Raw genomic sequence first — 20,720 nt, 5'->3', positions numbered from 1 at the left:
ATCAAGTATGCATTTCTTGGGAATTGGACAAAAGCCTGCCCATCTTTCATCTTTTGGCCATAAAACATATCAGTCCATCCTATTATATGCTCTTAGTCTAGTAAGTTCAGGGTAAGTATTTCTCATATTCCAAATTACTCCCAAAAGTATGATTGTGTCTGGGCCAGATCTTCCATTTTATCTTGTGATTGCTGTTAGTCAGAATTCTGTTTTTTCATCAACAAACCTCTTAAAGTGAATTTCTGGTAGCAATTTCTCCTGTATTTTGCCACCTGTTATTTTAAACATGGAAACAAAGCTACCTCGGTACCTCATTGGGAACTTCTAGTGTAAAAGCAGTAAATTGTTGCATTATATGAGATAAACTTTTGCTGCAGGCGGCCTCGGGGCAGTTAGAGGATTTGATGGGAATTAAAGCAGGCGCTGTTGGTGGACACACTAAAGGGCATGCACATCAGATTGTGTGTGTGTGTGTGGGGGGGGGGGGGTATTAGTGGCTATTTTTTGTCTCTGTCTTAAATGATGCTTTCTGGTGTAATTTATGCTTTATTTATTAAGCTCAGACATATGCATGGGTGAAAGTTTGAAATTTTGAAAAACCTGAAATATTTTGCTGGGGGCCAGGGGGCCGCGGGGCTCCAGAGATTTAAGAATTTTAAGGGTATAAAATGCCATTCCAGAGTATAAATTGACTATAAAATAAAAATGAAGCCTGTCTTAAATAAAATTACTTTAATGTAAGGCTAAATAATATTTTCTTCACTATTAGAAAGAAAAAAAATATTAATATAAGAAAATGATAACATTAATGAATTGTATTCCTAAACTGATTCGTTTGGTAGGAAATGTATCAACAAGCATAAATTGTAGATATAACTGTCATACATAGACACAATCATTACAATAAGAGTGAACCTATTATATACAAAATTCACTTGAATTTTGAAATGATAACATAGCACATGAGTCACAAATATGTATACAGTAGAATTTCTTCATTTATTTATAATAATTAAGATTTGGACCAAACAAACTTATAATATTTCAACTTGATGCTTTTGCCAACTCTCTTTTAACAACCATTAATCAACCAAGTTTGATTTTTTCCCACTTATTCTGACTGTTGCTACCACTTTCATTTTTTTCTTTTCCTTTTAAGCACTGTCTGTTTGGCCAGTCAAGCAACCCCTTTTGCTTTTTCAGTTCTGAGTAGCTGCAGGGAAGAAGCAGCTTCTTTTTTTCTAAAAATGCTCTGTATCCACTGTAGGCATTTATACATGCACATTTCATCCTTGCATCAACCGTCATAGTGGTGCTTTTTTCATTTTTCTTCCTAAGTGTTGTCTTCATGATCGCAATAGCCTCATAATTTTCAACTGTAAGGCATGCTCTGTCCTTCTCGACAATGTCATCCATGATGTTGAAGCTAGTTTCAACCAATGGCCAGCTAAATATTGTCAACAATGACACAGCCAGTCTTTTCAATGCTGGACATCTTGTTGGTTGAAGCTCTCAAGTTTGAAAACCTTTCCCCAGAACCCTTCATCCACGTTTTTTCTACGCCTCTTTGTCTTTAATAAGAGTTTTGGCAAGATTCAACAGGTCTTCTGCAATACTGAATGATAACCAATGTTCACTCATGAATGCTGTTGTGATTGCCCTGACATTTGCAATCCCATCTTAGATAGACTCAGTCCTCTTTGATGCTTTGGAGGACCCAGAAAGAACCTGAAATTATTTGTTTACAAATGTTTTATTTTTGTTTACCAGATTTATTACATGATTGTATGTTTACATGATATTAGTGTCATGTCAGTCATTTAAGACCTATACTTTCACCACTCAGGGCAATTGGCAGGAAATGGCTTTCAAAATGATTGCTGTAAGTGAAATGCAATGATTCAAAAATATTATTTTTTAAAAGGAAAATTTTATTCACCACAACAAACTATAATTAATAAATTTAAATTTGATTGGTTTTACACACGATTTCTTCGCCAAATGATTACGATCTGCAGAGTGATTTCCCCCATCTATCACCATTTTTGTCAACCTCAGACAAACATTCCCACCTCCACCTTTTTTTACTTCCTTTTCTAAGTCCTTCGTTTTAAAACCCACTGGCAAAAACTTCATTTTCAGAATTATTTTGTTTGATCAACAATCATCTGCATTGAATGACAGTTGCTAATAATAACAATGTCGGCCATCTTTATGTGCGGTCCTAAAGTAATAAAAGACACGCTATTTTATTGGAGGGCGAAACGAGTAAGCCAATCAAAAGTATCCTTTCACGCGAATGACGTAAAGGGTTTTCCTTGACCTCGTTTGTCGGAATTACGATTCGGCGATCCCGATGAATGTGGGTCGCATACTGAGTCTGTTTGGCCGTTGTCAAACAAAAAGATCAGCTATCTCCATACATGAAATGAAAATGCGCACTTCCTCAAGCGGGTACCTGCTGGATCGCAAAAATGGATGTTGCGAAATCGGACTTATTGTTGACCTCTGCAAAATATGATTGAAATTCTGAGGAGGGGTTGGGTCATACCCCCTAACCCCCTCTAAAAATCTCAACGGATTTACACAATTTGGAAAAACGACCCCTCTGGATCAGGAAAAACCTGAAAATCCGGCATATGCCCGAAAACTTTCACCCATGCATATGTATTAAGTACAACTGGACACTTTTAGTGAGAGCGCACAGGTGTACTGTGTAAATGATAAAACACTACAGGGATAAAAAACAATAGGGTATGGTCATATCAATAACCACTGGTCGCCCTTTGTCCTATAGGCAATGTTCATTGTATATCTTCTAAAACTGGTCCCCCTATGTTTCATTGTAACTTCTGTTACTGGATGCGTTTTGTCCGTATTAGGCCATGTTTCATTGTACCTTCTGAAGCTGGTCGCCCTTTGTCCCAGCCATGTTTCATTGTATCTTCTGAAGCTGGTCGCCCTATGTCCCAGCCATGTTTCATTGTATCTTCTGAAACTGGTCGCCCTTTGTCCCAGCCATGTTTCATTGTATCTTCTGAAGCTGGTCGCCCTATGTCCCAGCCATGTTTCATTTTATCTTCTGAAACTTGTCGCCCTTTGTCCCAGCCATGTTTCATTGCATCTTCTTAAACGGGTCGCCCTATGTCCCAGCCATGTTTCATTGCACCTTCTAAAACTGGTCGCCCTATGTCCCAGTCATGTTTCCCTGTATCTCCCGAAACTCGTTGCTCTTTGTCCTAGCCATATTCATTGTATCTTCTGAAACTCGTTGCCCTTTGTCCCAGCCATGTTTCATTGTATCTCCCGAAACTCGTTGCCCTTTGTCCCAGCCATATTTCATTGTATCTCCCGAAACTCGTTGCCCTTTGTCCCAGCCATATTTCATTGTATCTCCCGAAACTCGTTGCCCTTTGTCCTAGCCATGTTTCATTGTATCTCCCGAAACTCGTTGCCCTTTGTCCCAGCCATATTTCATTGTATCTCCCGAAACTCGTTGCCATTTGTCCCAGCCATATTTCATTGTATCTCCCGAAACTCGTTGCCCTATGTCCCAGCCATGTTTCATTGTATCTTCTGAAACTGGTCGCCCTTTGTCCCAGCCATGTTTCATTGTATCTTCTGAAGCTGGTCGCCCTATGTCCCAGCCATGTTTCATTTTATCTTCTGAAACTTGTCGCCCTTTGTCCCAGCCATGTTTCATTGCATCTTCTTAAACGGGTCACCCTATGTCCCAGCCATGTTTCATTGCACCTTCTAAAACTGGTCGCCCTATGTCCCAGTCATGTTTCCCTGTATCTCCCGAAACTCGTTGCTCTTTGTCCTAGCCATATTCATTGTATCTTCTGAAACTCGTTGCCCTTTGTCCCAGCCATGTTTCATTGTATCTCCCGAAACTCGTTGCCCTTTGTCCCAGCCATATTTCATTGTATCTCCCGAAACTCGTTGCCCTTTGTCCCAGCCATATTTCATTGTATCTCCCGAAACTCGTTGCCCTTTGTCCTAGCCATGTTTCATTGTATCTCCCGAAACTCGTTGCCCTTTGTCCCAGCCATATTTCATTGTATCTCCCGAAACTCGTTGCCATTTGTCCCAGCCATATTTCATTGTATCTCCCGAAACTCGTTGCCCTTTGTCCTAGCCATGTTTCTTTGTATCTTCTGAAACTGGTCGCCCTATGCTTCATTGTTTCTTCTAAAACTGGATGCCCTTTGTCATAGCAGTGTTTAATTGTATCTTCTGATACTCAGTAGCCCTTATGTCTTGCCTTCTTTCATTATGTCTTCTGAATCTGGTCGCCCTATTTCCTAGTCATGTTTCATTATATCTTCTGAATGTGGTCACCCTATTTCCTAGTCATGTTTCATTATGTCTTCTGAAACTGGTCGCCCTATTTCCTGTTTCACTATATCTTCTGAATCTGGTCGCCCTATTTCCTAGTCATGTTTCACTATATCTTCTGAATCTGGTCGCCCTATTTCCTAGTCATGTTTCACTATATCTACTGAATCTGGTCGCCCTATTTCCTAGTCATGTTTCATTATATCTTCTGAATCTAGTCATGTTTCATTATATCTTCTGAATCTGGTCGCCCTATTTCCTAGTCATGTTCCATTATATCTTCTGAATCTAGTCATGTTTCATTATATCTTCTGAATCTGGTCGCCCTATTTCCTAGTCATGTTTCATTATATCTTCTGAATCTAGTCATGTTTCATTATATCTTCTGAATCTAGTCATGTTTCACTATATCTTCTGAATCTGGTCGCCCTATTTCCTAGTCATGTTTCACTATATCTACTGAATCTGGTCGCCCTATTTCCCAGTCATGTTTCATTATATCTTCTAAATCTAGTCATGTTTCATTATATCTTCTGAATCTGGTCGCCCTATTTCCTAGTCATGTTTCATTATATCTTCTGAATCTAGTCACGTTTCATTATATCTTCTGAATCTGGTCGCCCTATTTCCTAGTCATGTTTCATTATATCTTCTGAATCTAGTCATGTTTCATTATATCTTCTGAATCTGGTCGCCCTATTTCCTAGTCATGTTTCACTATATCTATTGAATCTGGCCGCCCTATTTCCGAGTCATGTTTCGCTATGTCTTCTGAAACTGGTCGCCCTATTTCCTAGTCATGTTTCACTATATCTTCTGAATCTGGTCGCCCTATTTCCTAGTCATGTTTCACTATAATAACTTCTGAATCTGGTCACCCTATTTCCTAGTCATGTTTCACTATATCTTCTGAATCTGGTCGCCCTATTTCCTAGTCATGTTTCACTATATCTTCTGAATCTGGTCGCCCTATTTCCTAGTCATGTTTCACTATATCTTCTGAATCTGGTCGCCCTATTTCCTAGTCATGTTTCACTATATCTTCTGAATCTGGTCGCCCTATTTCCTAGTCATGTTTCACTATAATAACTTCTGAATCTGGTCACCCTATTTCCTAGTCATGTTTCACTATATCTTCTGAATCTGGTCGCCCTATTTCCTAGTCATGTTTCTTCATGTCTTCTGAATCTGGTCGCCCTATCTCCTAGTCATGTTTCATTATATCTTCTATCACTTCAAGATTCCAAAACATAAACATCCATGGCATATAAGGCAGTCAAAGATGTTTACATCATTTAACTTAAGGTCAATCTTATAACAGCAAAATGCTTAGGTGATTAACATTTTGCACACCCAAATCTAACTCCTGTCAAAATTTCCATTGAAATACTTAAGTAAACTGGGTCACATTTTTGCATCCTGTTTTTGATAAAGTTCATTTTCGCAAAACGTAAACACCAGTAGCTTTCACGTAAGACTTTTACAACTTGATGCATGCATGAAATGAAATGATAAATCATGATATTATCATTAAGGTCAGAGCAGTGGTACAAAGCAAGAATAAGAGAATTAATCATCACAACAAGGACCACCTGGTTCACAATAAATCATACTGTCGATTAACTTTTAGAGTACTTGTATGTCTGATTTATAAAAATAAACTTTTATAAATTAATAATTATAGTGTTCGAATTACTTAAGACTTAATATTAATTAAACTGTGTAACTTTTACACCAACTTAACCAGGAAAAAAGCTAGTAAAAATCATCATCGTTCTTGAAAGACATCATATTAAGTGTTAATAACATCCTTACGTTTTCATCATCCATATAATTAGTTCAATCAGTAGAAATAAGCTACAAAGGTGATGAAAAGAAACCACCAGGGTGCATAAGACAATAATAGTATCAAGACCTGCAACATCTTACATCCATGACCAGAAAAGAGCCACTTCACTGCATTCCGATGACAACATCAAAGTTCTCATACATCATTTATGTCACTATCGTTGCAAAAGATATTAGGGAATGTGACAGGAATTATTCCTCATTGTTTTTTTTTGCTTTGTTTTGCATTACTTAAGGTTTTGTACTTGCTAGTTAATGCAAGCCTTAGATGCTCCAGCATTTCAATACAAAGGGGCATAACTCGACAAATTTTTCAACTTCAGTAAGTCTTCCAACACCTTTTTGTGTCCTGTCATGGTGAACATGTGTATCAAATTTCAGGCCAATATCTTTAGGCATTTTCTTTTCAAAAACCAGTTTTGCTATGATATGATAGCAGAGGTGATGAAAGGCTGAGCGTAGTCAGAGTATAAGTATAGTAAAAAAACAGAAGGTTGTGAGTGTGATCCCCACTAGGGTGTCTATTTTATCATGCCCCGCAGGAAACAGACCCCCCCCCCCCCCCCCCCCCCCAATTATGACTCTGTAAGGCATCAGCTATCGTCACAATTGAGCCAAAAAAATAGTATTAACTAAGATATGACAATATTTCAACTTCATTTTGGTGACAAAACTGTCTCTCTTAAAGTGCTCTTTTGTGTTTCAGTAGGAAAGCCTATTAACAAAATACTTTCACATATTCTTGTTTCATTAAGACAATACTTCATAACTCGCATATCATCTATAATGTATTTAGACCCACCCTGAAGCATGTTTTATCAATAAAAAACTTTAAATGGATAATTTTCAAAACATACAAATGCACAAAACAAATACCAAACGTTTCATGTCTGTTTGAGACACTTCACGTGTCTCTATCAAAAAAGCTGATAGTTTCTTTGATACACAAGACCTCTGACAAAACACACCTTCACTTTGAAGAGAACTTTGTTTTCTCTCAATTCTGTTCTGGCACAAATCCCGCACCGAACCTTACAAAAACAACCACCTTACTGTCTTTTTCTTTGTTGTTTTTCTCTTGTCTGTTTTTCGAAAAAAAAAACTTGTATGTACTACGTATATATCATGGACTTAATCAATCACACTTATAAACCTTTTAATTAATAATGCTTTAAATTTATTTACATATTGTCTTAAAAATTTAACAATTCATAAATCAAAACCAAACAGCATCCTCATAGGGGGAAATTACAAGTTTAACTATGGAACAACCGTTCAACTGTTTTGTTTCTTTCAGTCAAACCAGGGGCATACCTTGAGAAGTGTTAAAGTGTTGCATGAGTTATGAGCCTTGTATAGCATGTATGTATTGTTTCTTTCAGTCAAACCAGAGAAGTGTTAAAGTGTTGCATGAGTTATGAGCCTTGTATAGCATGTATGTATTGTCTCTGGAAACATGGTTTCATTTGAATATCTTGAGAGGGCCAAGGACTCAATGCTTTAAGAATACCAAGACTTTTTTCTTGGGTAAAAAACAAACAAAGGAAAAACAATTAGGTGGCTGTTTTTGTAATGTTTGGTGCAAGTATGCTGGCGTCTAGGATGAGTCGTTGTACTTGGCAAATACTCAAAAACCATTTAAGATCATCAGAAATATAGTTTGATATACACATTCCACATTCTACCTGTGACAATATGCACATCAATTTTGAATTGGGGCCCATAACTCTTGCTTTTATTATTATTGAATTATGTCCCTTTATTCACTGATACGAGACAAACAAATGGCAACCTTGTGGTTCTCTTGTCTATACTTACATCCAATCATTTCTAACATTCATCAAACAAATAATTAATCATATTTAAAAACCTTTTAATTAAACATGCCCTACCATTATATACATATTGTCTTAAAATTTTAAAAATTCATAAGTCAATCTCAAGCATCATCCTCTGACAAAATACAATCACCCTTACAAGTTTATACTGACTTTAAAAAAGTGCAAGCAATAATGTCACTCAAAGGCACCTTAAAGCAAACATGTGTTCAATATTCTGACTGATAATGCTTTCATCCTTCCTTGGTACACTGATCAATTAATAACAACATTATTAGGTAAATGTTTTCACATTTAACATTTTTAAAGACCCATTAAAAGTTCAAAGTCAGAGCAGGCATAACATGAAATCAAGCCTGATTTACTATTCTTCATGAATGAAATTATATAGATAGACATGTATAGAGATGATTTCTAACTAATAACCCAATTACAGTAAATGTCCCATTAAATGCGCAGGGCACGCATCTTTTTGAAAACCCTGTGCGCTTAAAAAACAACCATTTTTCCCCATGCTCCAACTTTTTAAAAAAATCTGCTTAATTCGAGTCAAAAATTTGAAATACAGATCAGTGTATCCACTGCATCATAGCTGTATATATCAATAAATCAATACAATGGTCCACTGAACACATGGCTTTAATATATCAATACACAACTTTTGGCAAGATTGAAGAATTACTTTTATCACACCTGTCATTGTATACAATAGGGTATGTATTTTATCAGAATTAATTGCTTTCTTTTAGTTCAGAGTTAAGCTAATCATTACCGTAAATTTTAATGTATAGGACGCACCTATAGAAAGGACGCAGGCAAAAAATATGTGAACTATAATGAGAGAAAAAACTTCTAATAACACACACACACATATATATATATAACGGACCCAGTGAAAATTGTCAAATCAGAAAGCCACGAAGTTTGTTTACAGTGCAGATTTTTTAAGGATAGTGAAAATGGCAAATTGTTATTGTAATTAAACCATGCAATATTAAATATGAAAGCAAAGTATGTTTCTTTGTTTATGAACATAAGGACACCTTCAGCAAAGTATTAAAGACAGGGCAAATCATGAAAAAACAACCCTATCATCGAAACAGTTTGTACTATTGGTGTTACGATGCTTAAAGGCAGCGGGAGTTTTTCACACCTTCACACACTGAGAACATCATTGACAGCTAGTGCACAATTGTGCTACTTCACAGTAATATGTATGTTTATTTATTATTTCAATACCGAATCCTCAGATTTTACATCAATTCTTAGCTACAATATTGAATTATTTTTTTTATATAACTAACTTGTCTTTTACTCCCCATATCCCAACCTTACACTGCCAATATAACTCAAATCGAGGCGATGTGAGTTATGTCCCTTTGAATAAATGTTAAACTTTTTTACCTATTTACTTATCTGAAGAGCCAAATTCGACCAGTAGTTGACTTCGAAAAGAAATTGTCAGAAGCCTTATACCATAGACGCAGGATTTTTTTGTTGGGAATTTCTAGGAGGAAAAAGTGTATCCTTTACACATACATTTATGGTATTCATGCTGCAGAATTGGAAAATAGACACACAACAAGACCTCCGGCGCGTCTATTTGGGCATACACATTTCATAGGACATTAACAGTAAGATTCCTTGCCCAATATGAAATGTGAAAAGTGGTTCATGAAGTGGTCATGAACTTGAAATTTGGTTCATGAATGTGAGATAGGAACTTTAATTAAACGTTCATGAACTTAAACAAGAGGCCGAAAAGGGCCTATGCTCTACTGGCTGGATTTGTGTGGTCAACATCACTGTTTTCGAAAAGAACCAACCTCTTATGGATATCTGAATACTCACAGTACAAGTTTCATCGAGATACAATCACAAATTTTTTACACAATAGCATTTTTTTATACTATCAAGGCCCTTAATCTAATCATTTCAAGGCCCATAATCTAGGCATGCATAGGCAGATCTAGCTGGTTTTTGAAAGGAACCAAGTTCTAATGGATATTTAGATACTGTACAAGTTTCATCGAGATACAATCAAAACTGAAGGCTGTATCGTGTTAACAAGGAATTGTTTACAGACGCACGGACGTACATACTATGTACACATTGCCATCGCATAAGCTCTTCTGACCTTTGGCCAGTAGAGCTAAAAACAGTCCTTCTAAGTTCCCAAACGAAATTAAAGCTGCACACTCACAGATTGACCGTTTTGACGACTTTTTTTATTTTTTGTCTTGGAATGAGCCTATTTTTGTGTAAATATCTGGAAACCAGTGATATAAGACTGCTGACAAAATATCCGATCGCAGATTTTCATATTTCCATTTGAAAACTTGATGTTTTCTGGCATTACTTGTTGCATTACAACGGTTGAAGAAAATCAATTTTTTAACTTAAATATGAAAATCTGCGATCTGATTTTTTGTCAGCAGTCTTATCACTGGTTTCCATGCATTTTTTGCATAAATTGGCTTGTTACAAGACAAAAAAAAAATATGTTGCCAAAACATTTGATCTGTGAGAGTGCAGCTTTTAAAGTTCATGAACTTGAAGTGTGGTTCATGAACTTGAAATATGGTTAATGAACTTTCAATAAGCTCTTCCAAACAGGGCTTCTAAAAACCGGCAATTTGCCGGTCTGGACCGATTTTGACCAAGCCAGACCGATTTCAGTTTCAAAAAGTGTAAAAAAAATTGGTCCGAATTTTTTTTTTTTTTGGATTTTCGGTCCAAAACGACTAAGTCAGTAAAAGATGTAGAAATTGTAATACACAAACAATCATCAGCCATTCACACATTCAAAACTACATCCAACAATAGGTCATAAAAATGTCTTGGTTACCATGAGACCTATGCGACCAGCTGCTTTTTCCGCTACGCTGATCACTCTATAGCCTATCTGTTAATTAGCAGACGCTTGCAATCGGTCCAATCATGTGTTTTGGTATAAGCAGAAGACACAATTAAACAAACTATGTGTTAATTATCTGCTTGCAGCTTTCCTGATTAAGTGTTAAAATCGGTCCATATTTTCACATGGCAATATGCTATGTCGTGGTCGATCATTACATGATATCCGTTTGTTGATTACAAAACAGTTAAATTTAAATTAGAACCATTGCTGGTTAAAAACGGCTTTAAAGATAAATGCATGACATTGTTACTCCGTGAAAGCAATAAAATACAGAATTAATTAACGTAATAATATATAGGATATCAACAACGATACGCTTGAATAACTACACAGTCTGACAGCTGAGTCCGCCGCTTACGTCATATTTATTCGCAGTAATGAAAAAATCGTTGTCGATATCACACTTTAAGCTTGTTGCCCCGATTATAAATCTAGATATATACTATTATTCAAGATTATCAGTTGAATGTTGACCCACTAAAGAAGCATTAAGTAAATAAATCATAATACTGTTTCACTTTTTGTCGTCTGACCGCCTCCCGACAGCCACAGTTAATTACGATCGCAGTCTTTCTTGTTAAAAACGGCGCAGAACTCCATGAGAATCTCATTTATATTAAACTTGTATCAATGACTATCCGAATCGGCTATGCTGGCTCTAGAGCCCTCTTACGTATTGCCACATCGCAAAAAATATTGACAGAAAAGACGTCGTGAAAATGTATGACATTTCTATAAAATCGGACTATTGAACAGATCTTTCTTTTTTTGAGGGGGGGGGGGGGATTTTTTTTGAGGTGTGGGGGAGGGTCGTCGCCGGGTCCGGACCGATTGAGGTTCCAACGTTTTAGAAGCCCTGCTTCCAAAGTTAATTAGCTTAGAAATCATCCCAATAACAGTTCATGGACTTAAATACTTGGTTCATGAAATTCACAAAATTCACAAAAATCTTTTAATGTTTATGAACTTATTTAACTGAAAGTTCATAATTTTCTGGGGAAGTTCATGAGCTTCATAAACCATTATCGCAGAGGTCCTCTTTGTGTGGATAACTCTTTTTACAGCATTAAACAGTGCAAAGTTTTGCCTGGATAGTTCAGCTCCTGATTTCAAATCGATGTTATCGTAATTTAATCTGTCTGGAAATTGATAGCCTTTGAAGTGATTTTTGTGCATAATGTGGCTAACAACTGTATCCATGAAAACGACATATCATAGCTTATTCATTCAGCAAATAGTATTTTCCTGCAAAGTGAATATTGCTTATAGTTCAGTTTCAAGGTTATAACATATTTACATTTCCTTTGGTGACAGAACCATCTTCTAGAAAGGCTTTGGAAGTTGAATCATTGAAGGCTTTGATTTAAAAAATTCCATTCAAATTAATATCTGCTACATGTAGTTGCTGTTTAAGTACTGTTTGTTCACTGTTGCAACATAAGTAAAATATCTCCATTTCAACAAAGTTTAACAAAAACGATGCCAATATAAAATCTGTGAACAAATCTCTTTAAAAAATGTTCTTTCCTCAAATGGCAATCATGCAGAACTTATAGTTAAATTTGTAAAATAGGTCAAAATGCCTCAATCTTGGAATTTAAGGAATGTTGAGTTTTGTTTCAACAATGCTTGAAATGAAATAATATGCCTATTGTAAAAGGCACTAGAACTAGAGATTGCTTTTTCGAAAAAGCGCATGTCTCCCCCATTGTGTGGTCGTAGGTGAGAAATAATCAATGATGGATCCCAAAATCAATAGGGGCCATCAACTAGTCATGACTAACTGGCATACCAAGTATGAAGTTCCTGGGTGTAAACGTTCTTGAGTTATTGAGCAGAAACCGGTTCTTCACCTCAAGGTCAATGACCTTGACCTTTGACCAACTGATTGCAAAATCAACTAGACATCATGACCAACCTCACTTCAAAGTTTGGTGAACCTAGATCAAAGCATTCTCCTGATATTGCACGGAAATATTTTTTTACATTAGAGGTCACAGCGACGTTGACCTTTGACCTTGTGACCCCCCAAAACATAGGAGTTTTCTAAACCTCATGATCAACCTCCCTACCAAGTTTGGTGAACCTAGGTCAAACCATTCTCAAGATATTGAGCGGAAATGTTTTTTACATTGGGGGTCGCCGCGACCTTGACCTTTGACCTAGTGACCCCAAAAACAATAGGGATCTTCTACACCTCATGACCAACCTCCCTACCAAGTTTGGTGAACCTAGGTCAAACCATTGTCAAGATATTGAGCGGAAATGTTTTTTACATTGGGGGTCGCCGCGACCTTGACCTTTGACCTAGTGACCCCAAAAACAATAGGGATCTTCTACACCTCATGACCAACCTCCCTACCAAGTTTGGTGATCCTAGGTCATGCGGTTTTCCAGTTATCGATCGGAAACGAAGTGTGACGTACGGACGGACTGACGGACTGACGGACTACCGGACTACCGGACTGACGGACAGGGCAAAAACAATATGTCTCCCCCAGAGAGGGGGAGACATAATAATTCCTAAACAGCTGTTTCCAACCCTTTCAAACATCTTATGTCAAACAAAACTGCTCTTGTGTTTATGAAAAACACACATACACACACGCACACACGCACACACACACACCATTTATAAACAAACACAATTAATATCATGTTATAAAGTGAAAGAATATAAAACACTTTCAAACTGAAAAACTAGACTATATCAAAATTTATGAATTCAGCAGTTTTGTAAGAGTGTTTGTTGTCATGACCTGCATTTATAGAGGTTCATCAAATATTTTTGTAAGGGAACTGTTACCCTCTGTTAGAAGGTAGATGTCCTTCATTTTTTATTTTTTTTAATGATTCCTTCGTGATCTTTTGAGATATCCAATATGTTTTTGTCTGAACAGTAATCTTCAGCACTGAGTCCTTGATGAGTTAGAACCATACAAAATAAGCAGAAATTAAATAGAATATTTTCTACCGTTCCAAATAGGTGTACATTAAATGGGGATCAAATTCTAGTTTGACAGTTAAGTTATCAGATGTTGTCTGGAAATGATATTAATTTTTCTGCTTTTTCTCTTGAAGTTTTGAACATTTCAAACAATCAAAAGCAATATTTCATGCTTACGATTATGCCAATAATATATTAATGTTCAGTATAAAATATGGCTCCTTCATGCATAACCATGTCCTGACTTGGTAACCATGTCTTAATTTGGTAACCATGTCCTAATTTCATAACTTATGACATCTTGATGGGTGAAAGTACAGAATTTGAAAAATACTGAAAATCTTGCAAGGGGCCAGGGGACCACTAGGGCCAGGAGACCACCAGGGGCCAGGGGACCACTAGGGCCAGGAGACCACCAGGGGCCAGGGGACCACTAGGGCCAGGGGACCACCAGGGGCCAGGGGACCACTAGGGCCAGGGGACCACTAGGGCCAGGGGACCACTAGGGCCAGGGGACCACCAGTCGCCAGGGGACCACTAGAGCCAGGGGACCACTAGGGCCAGGGGACCACTAGGGCCAGGGGACCACAAGGGCCCCTGGTGGGTCCAGGGCAAAGCCCTAGCCAAGGTTCCTGGTAACTCCCAGAGTTAAATATTTCATAGGTTCTCCTGACATTCTTTGACAATTTAAATAACGAAGCCTTTTAGATATTTTGTGCACTGACAGGTTAGAAACAATCACAAAACATAACAACAAATAGAAGTATCACAGGTGTATCATGAATTAAGAGACTCACATGTTTGTCAAGAAAATAAAAAGATTAGGTTCAATAGATGTAGCATCCTTATTCACGGCCTGTAAACGCCAGCTCCACCACTTTACGGTGGTGCAAAGAAAAAGAGCTGTCGACACTTCTGTGGTGGAGCTGTGCCCTATGTTTACATGAACAAACAGGAGTATGACTTATAATTTATTTGATAATTTCATTTAACGGACATATTTCGAAAATTGGAGAATGTGGTACCGTGTAAGAACACTTCTACTGTAGGTTGGTTACTATGTCGTTTCAATATTGTGCAAACTGTGGTGCCAGGAGCTTTTCTCCCGAATCAGACTTGTGCATATTTTGAGATCTGATTGCATAGCAAGTACATTTCGGTGCTTACACACCCCGTAAGAACATTCTCACGCATGCAAACATAACTGTTATGTATAGTACCTATGCAGGAACACAACAAAACTAATAAGCACTTCTTAAAAAGGAAAAATGCACATATTTATAAAAGTGGTGGCGCTGTTGCCCTAGTGGTGGCGCTGTCGAGTAGTGTGGCGCTATCCAGTATGTTTTGCTCTTGAAGTATTATAAAAAGTTAACGCTTTTGGAATGAATACAAAAGTTGCTATGTTTATCATTCATTGAACCTTTTGCTGGTATGCATACTACTTGCGGAAACAAAACTCTTCGCGAGCTACCTTAACCTTACTTAAACCTATTTCGAAACAAACGGCTAGGTGCTGTTAATTTTTACCATAGTACTACAACGACAACCTATACTCTATGTCCTTATATGCAGCACTCCATTGTGAATAAACACTAAGTGTGACCTTGACCTTTGAGGTAGGGACACGGGTCTTGCACGTGACATGTCGTCTTGGTATGTGGTACATATGTGGCAAGTGGACGGACGGACGGACGGTGCGATTTTAATATGCCCACCTTCGGGGGCATAAAAAGCTCCACTTTAAACCCTTTGAATCAACTGTAATTCTGACAGCCCCACTATCATCTCTGTTTTTCTCAGGCTGTTCAAGCTGTACAGTATGGGTAGAAACTTTATTGTTTATCTTTTAAAGTTTCAAGTTTTATTATTCTCAAAGTCCATAATTGAGCACTGTTGTCAGTTTTCCATGATTATACAATTTTGCCACCAATTTGAGATATGACTGTGTAAAATGTTGCAAATCATAGAACATATAATATATAGGGATGAAACTTTAAATCATGAAAATTGTTTAACAGCAAGAAATTTTGGCAAATACTCCATCAGAGTGGCACGATGTCTTCAATTTTGATTATCAAATTGTTGATTCTTGCATAGCGAACAAGCCCTTCTTATTCATTTAGAAATTAATTCAGGTCATCTAACTGACCTAGAATACAACCCTATTGGCTGAGTGATCATCATACATTGACAACGCAAAATCTGAAGTTCAATTTAGCCAACATTTCCAAATACTCATAAACAAGATATAAATCTTCAGACTTAAAAACAAACTCTCACAGAAACACTTGGTGAGCAAAAAACTCTCACTGTGGGGTACATCAACTAAAACAGGATTTCTCTGACAACAATCAAGATAGAGCAATCAGGAGAAAGCCCAGACACAACTCACAAATGAGGGTAAACAACTGAGCTATCAAACATCTAATGTTCTGCCTGATCAGCACTGTTCTGTATTCATTTTGTTTATACATGGAAACTTTAAGAGTTTGAAGGCTGAAAAACACTTAATCCAGATGGAACATTGTTCCACATGCTCTGCCTGTCTGCATTTCAAACAAACATGCCACCCATAAGGGTGATTTAACTTTGCTTGTTTTCCAGTAATTAGAACAAAACGAAGCTGGTACAAATTGGCTGAATTATGGACAGCAGACTGAAATTCAACTAACCATTAAAGCCTTAAAAACTGTATTTTGATATTATCAATGATCTCATCATAAACAAATGTGGTGTTTTTTTTAAGTTTAGAGTAAGTATTGTTCAAGTCGCAGCATTGGAAATATTCAAGACCCACAAAAAGACCCCTCCATAACTATTTAGGCATGCACGTCTTATAGAATGAATTTACCATATTATAAGGTTCTAAGGTAATCTGCATACCATTCACATTTTTTTTGGCAAGTAAATATTTTGGAAGGGACAGGAAGGGGGGGCATGTCCAAAGTTGCCCCCTCTCCGCACCTGTCCACCATACTCTAGATCCCCACTGTTTACCAGTCAATAATGATTCTCAAGCTTTAAAAGCTCTAATCTGTCTAGGGCATCAATGTGTTAATTCTTGACTCAGAATTGCCTTTGATGTTGATCAATGTGATAACAGGAATGTGTGATCCTGATAATCTATCTCACTAAAAGGTGACCTTGACCTCGACAATAGTGACCCCAAGATAGCACTATCAACATTATGACAATTTTTGCAATATCATTCTGAAACGGACCAGTGGAAAACAAATCTCTGGTGTTAAATATTTCTCATTTATTTACTTCCAAAAACTGCCAAGATTAATTCAATTATCATTTTATCATGGTCCTTGTATTCAAAGGTATTTGATTTCCTCAGGCCTAACAAGCCGACTCAAATATATCATAGCTGGGGTGTTATTTGCTGAAATTTCAGAAGACTTGAAAAGAAGCGAACCCCACTTCTTATGAAAGACCGTTGCTGATTTTGGAAAAAAAATGCTACAAACATATAATTGACGCAATTATTTTCCCACTTGTGACATTAATTTCAAGAGCTGTATGATCACCTTTAAGCATGCATTCGACTGATTGAAGCACCCATGTAAAATAGAATGTTCTATTAAAATTGATTTGTCATTCAATTTCGATATATATTGTTTGCCTTGATCAAAATTAAAACCCTTGCAACAAATAGCGTCACGAAGCAAACGCCATGCTTGCCTGTTGTTGCTGTTGAAACATATGCATAACTCAATAATTATCAAAACCAGAGTTATTTGCCTTGCTGAAGATGCGGGTATAGTTGAGATGAAAACATTGAATGGTTTTTGAGTTATAGACAAGGTTGTTTGTACAAGGAGTCCTTGGACAACACTCTTTTTGTTAGTTGACCTCAATACTGCAATAATCTTTCTTTTCAACAGACAGACGAGCATATACAACAGAAAAAAATCCATCAAAAGTATTAAATCAGGTAAAATATATCAAATATTAAATGGTAAAATATATCAGGTATTAAATGATCCCACCAGTTAAAGCACATTTTTAAGAACCCAAAAGTATTATAAAATGTTGACACTCTACATTTCGAATAAAATCAGTCAAATGAATTAATGCAAATGAACAAGTGATCAAGTATTAGGAAGCATTAACTGCACAACTTGAGACACCAAATCAAATTATGGCCACTTCTAAACCAGAGTGTTCTTCAAAGGGAAAAACTATCCTTATAAGCACAGTAAATCAATTGCACAATTTATTGTTCAGTAAGACAATTCCTTTGAAAGCTTTGATGTTTAATTGCAAGTTAATTATTTTCCTATTATCAAGGAAACATATGCAAGGATCAAAGAGTGGAAATGTTTACAGCATTAGATGTGTTCACAGAAAACAAATATAAAAAGACACCAAGCATGTCAAATAAACAGATTTGCCCTATCTGGAAAATTAACTCAATTGACTTTGAAATCCTTCTCAATGGCGCTCAACATAGTATTTTAGGCGCTCCTTTTTAGTCCTAAACATATTATCTTGAGCGCTCCACTTTACTTCTCAGGTGCTCCACATAGTATTTTGAGTGCTTAACTTTCCTTCTCATGCCCTGAACACATGCACCCATACTAATACTATGTGATCATCTCAGATGCTTAGAGTACTATGTGATCACCTCAAATACAAATACTGTATAAAATTGTGAGCACCTAAGATATAAACAGTATGTGGGTACCTTAGATACTAATTAATACTTTGTGGACACCTAAGATACTATCAGTATGTGGGCACCTAAGATAGAATTAATACTTTGTGGGCACCTAAGATACTAACAGTATGTGGGTACCTAAGATACTAATTAATACTTTGTGAGAACTAGTAAGTACTAACAGTATGTGGGCACCTAAGATACTAATTAATACTTTGTGAGCACCTAAGATACTTACAGTATGTGGGCACCTAAGATACTAATTAATACTTTGTGGGCACCTAAGATACTAACAGTATGTGGGCACCTAAGATACTAATAAATAATTTGCGGGCACCTTAGATACTAACAGTATGTGGGTACCTAAGATACTTTTAAATATTTTGTGAGCACCTAAGATACTAACAATATGTGGGCACCTAATATACTAATTAATACATTGTGAGCACCTAAGATACTATCAGTATGTGGGCACCTCAGATACTAATTATTATTTTGTGAGCACATTAGATACTATCAGTATGTGGGCACCTAAGATACTAATTATTACTTTGTGAGCACCTAAGATACTTACAGTATGTGGGCACCTATGATACTAATTAATACTTTGTGAGCAGCATTTTGTGAGCACCTAAGATACTTACAGTATGTGTCCTTTGATCCAAGATACTAATACTTTATGAGCCTGTAAAATACTATTCCTGAAATATGAAGGGCTGTGAGCCAGATTGTGAGTGATTCAGCTTCATGTCCAATATCCTTAGTCCAATAACCCCCTTCAAACCTGACTTCAAAAAACAGCAAAATCAAAGGTGTCCTCGTTTAAGCCACTAATCTGATTATACGGCTTCACCTTGTTGGAAACATTTAAGGCAGGTATCTTAACAATAGCTGACATAAAACAAAAGAGGCAATAATAGGTTTATTAATTAATTTTGCAGATCAAACAGAAAATATGAAAAAGAGATGCTATCTTAACTATTAATATTCTTGTATCAAAGGCAAACCAGGATCTGAAAGTGAAGTCAGAAGGAATATCACAATTTGTAAATTAACAACAAGAATCTCATGCTTCATTTATTCATTTACTTTCAGTTAAATTAACTTAATAGTTTTTCATTAAATATTGACTGCCATAACACGCTTTATAAACAACGCATCACTATTAATATCATATTAATTACAAGGATGGAACTAATACTTGATGTTTATTTTAAGTTTCAATTCTTGAATTAGATGAGTCTCACTCACTCAGCCTCTGAGCAACACATTCTGATGCCAACTTTTGTCTACACAAATATTTTTAAGCTAAGTTGTCTCTTGCTACTAATATAAGTAAATGTCATTGTGGAGATACATACCAAGTTTGATGATCAATATCTTCATATTTTCCAAGTTATGGTCTAAAAATGCTTTTGCACAACGATACCAAGGATGTGACAATATCAAGTAACTTTTAAAACAAGAGCGCTTATAATGGAACAAACTCCAACAGCTGTATCTGTATCAGTCTTAAAAAGGGGAATTATTCGGAGATTATTACAGCAAGAGTTATATGGGTATACATGTATGTGTATATTGTCTCTGGCAAAAAGGTGTAACAATGTTTTTTTTAATATCATAAAAAGTTTTTGAGATTTGCACAAGGATGCCGGGCAGGGCAGTCAGCCTGGAGCTAACTGTTTTAGAAGACCAAAAATAAACAAAAATTATAAGTCCATCACTGACAAAAAATTATGGGATCTATAGTGTCCAGGATGGGATGTTTTGTCCACCATGTCAAAATGTTATGGGATGTTTTGTTGCCCTTTCAATAATGCATAATTGGAAAGTAGCTAACAATAAATTCATGAAATATGCAACACCAATAAATTTTATGAGTACTAGGTTTTGCCCTAATTGTGTAACAATATGTGAAATTTTTCATTTAAAATTCCCTTTGATGACTACGTTTAGAGACAGAATAACCGTATTTAGTCATAATGTAATTATTATTATCCTTTTTGTTGATAACTGTTTTTAGGTGGCGACATTTTGGATGATGATCAATTATTACAATGGGTTGTTCACACTGATTTTTCTTTAATTAATCTGATGGATTATAAAAAACCTATAATATGTGACTGTAAGACAACACAAATTGCAACAATTTGAGAT

General features: G+C 36.5%; 1 protein-coding gene across 3 annotated transcripts in view; it reads right to left on the bottom strand.

Annotated features, from left to right (window-relative positions):
* Positions 1–20,720, bottom strand: part of LOC128243126 (protein naked cuticle homolog 1-like) — a 69,641-nt gene that overhangs the window by 35,568 nt on the left and 13,353 nt on the right. Inside the window, exon 1 of one of the 3 annotated variants that reach the window (XM_052960686.1) lies at positions 2,900–4,431. The exons of the other annotated variants lie outside the window; for them this stretch is intronic. Coding sequence (XP_052816646.1) covers positions 2,900–2,932 — 33 coding nt within the window. The 5' untranslated portion in view covers positions 2,933–4,431. Of the gene's footprint in view, positions 1–2,899; positions 4,432–20,720 lie in introns of those variants that run through there. 3 annotated transcript variants of the gene reach the window in all.

The sequence above is a fragment of the Mya arenaria genome, chromosome 8 (genome assembly GCF_026914265.1).
Source record: "Mya arenaria isolate MELC-2E11 chromosome 8, ASM2691426v1".
In the NCBI taxonomy this organism is placed as follows: Eukaryota; Metazoa; Mollusca; class Bivalvia; order Myida; family Myidae; genus Mya; species Mya arenaria.
Note: the sequence above shows the minus strand (reverse complement) of the source record. Positions and strands in the feature narration are given on the sequence as shown.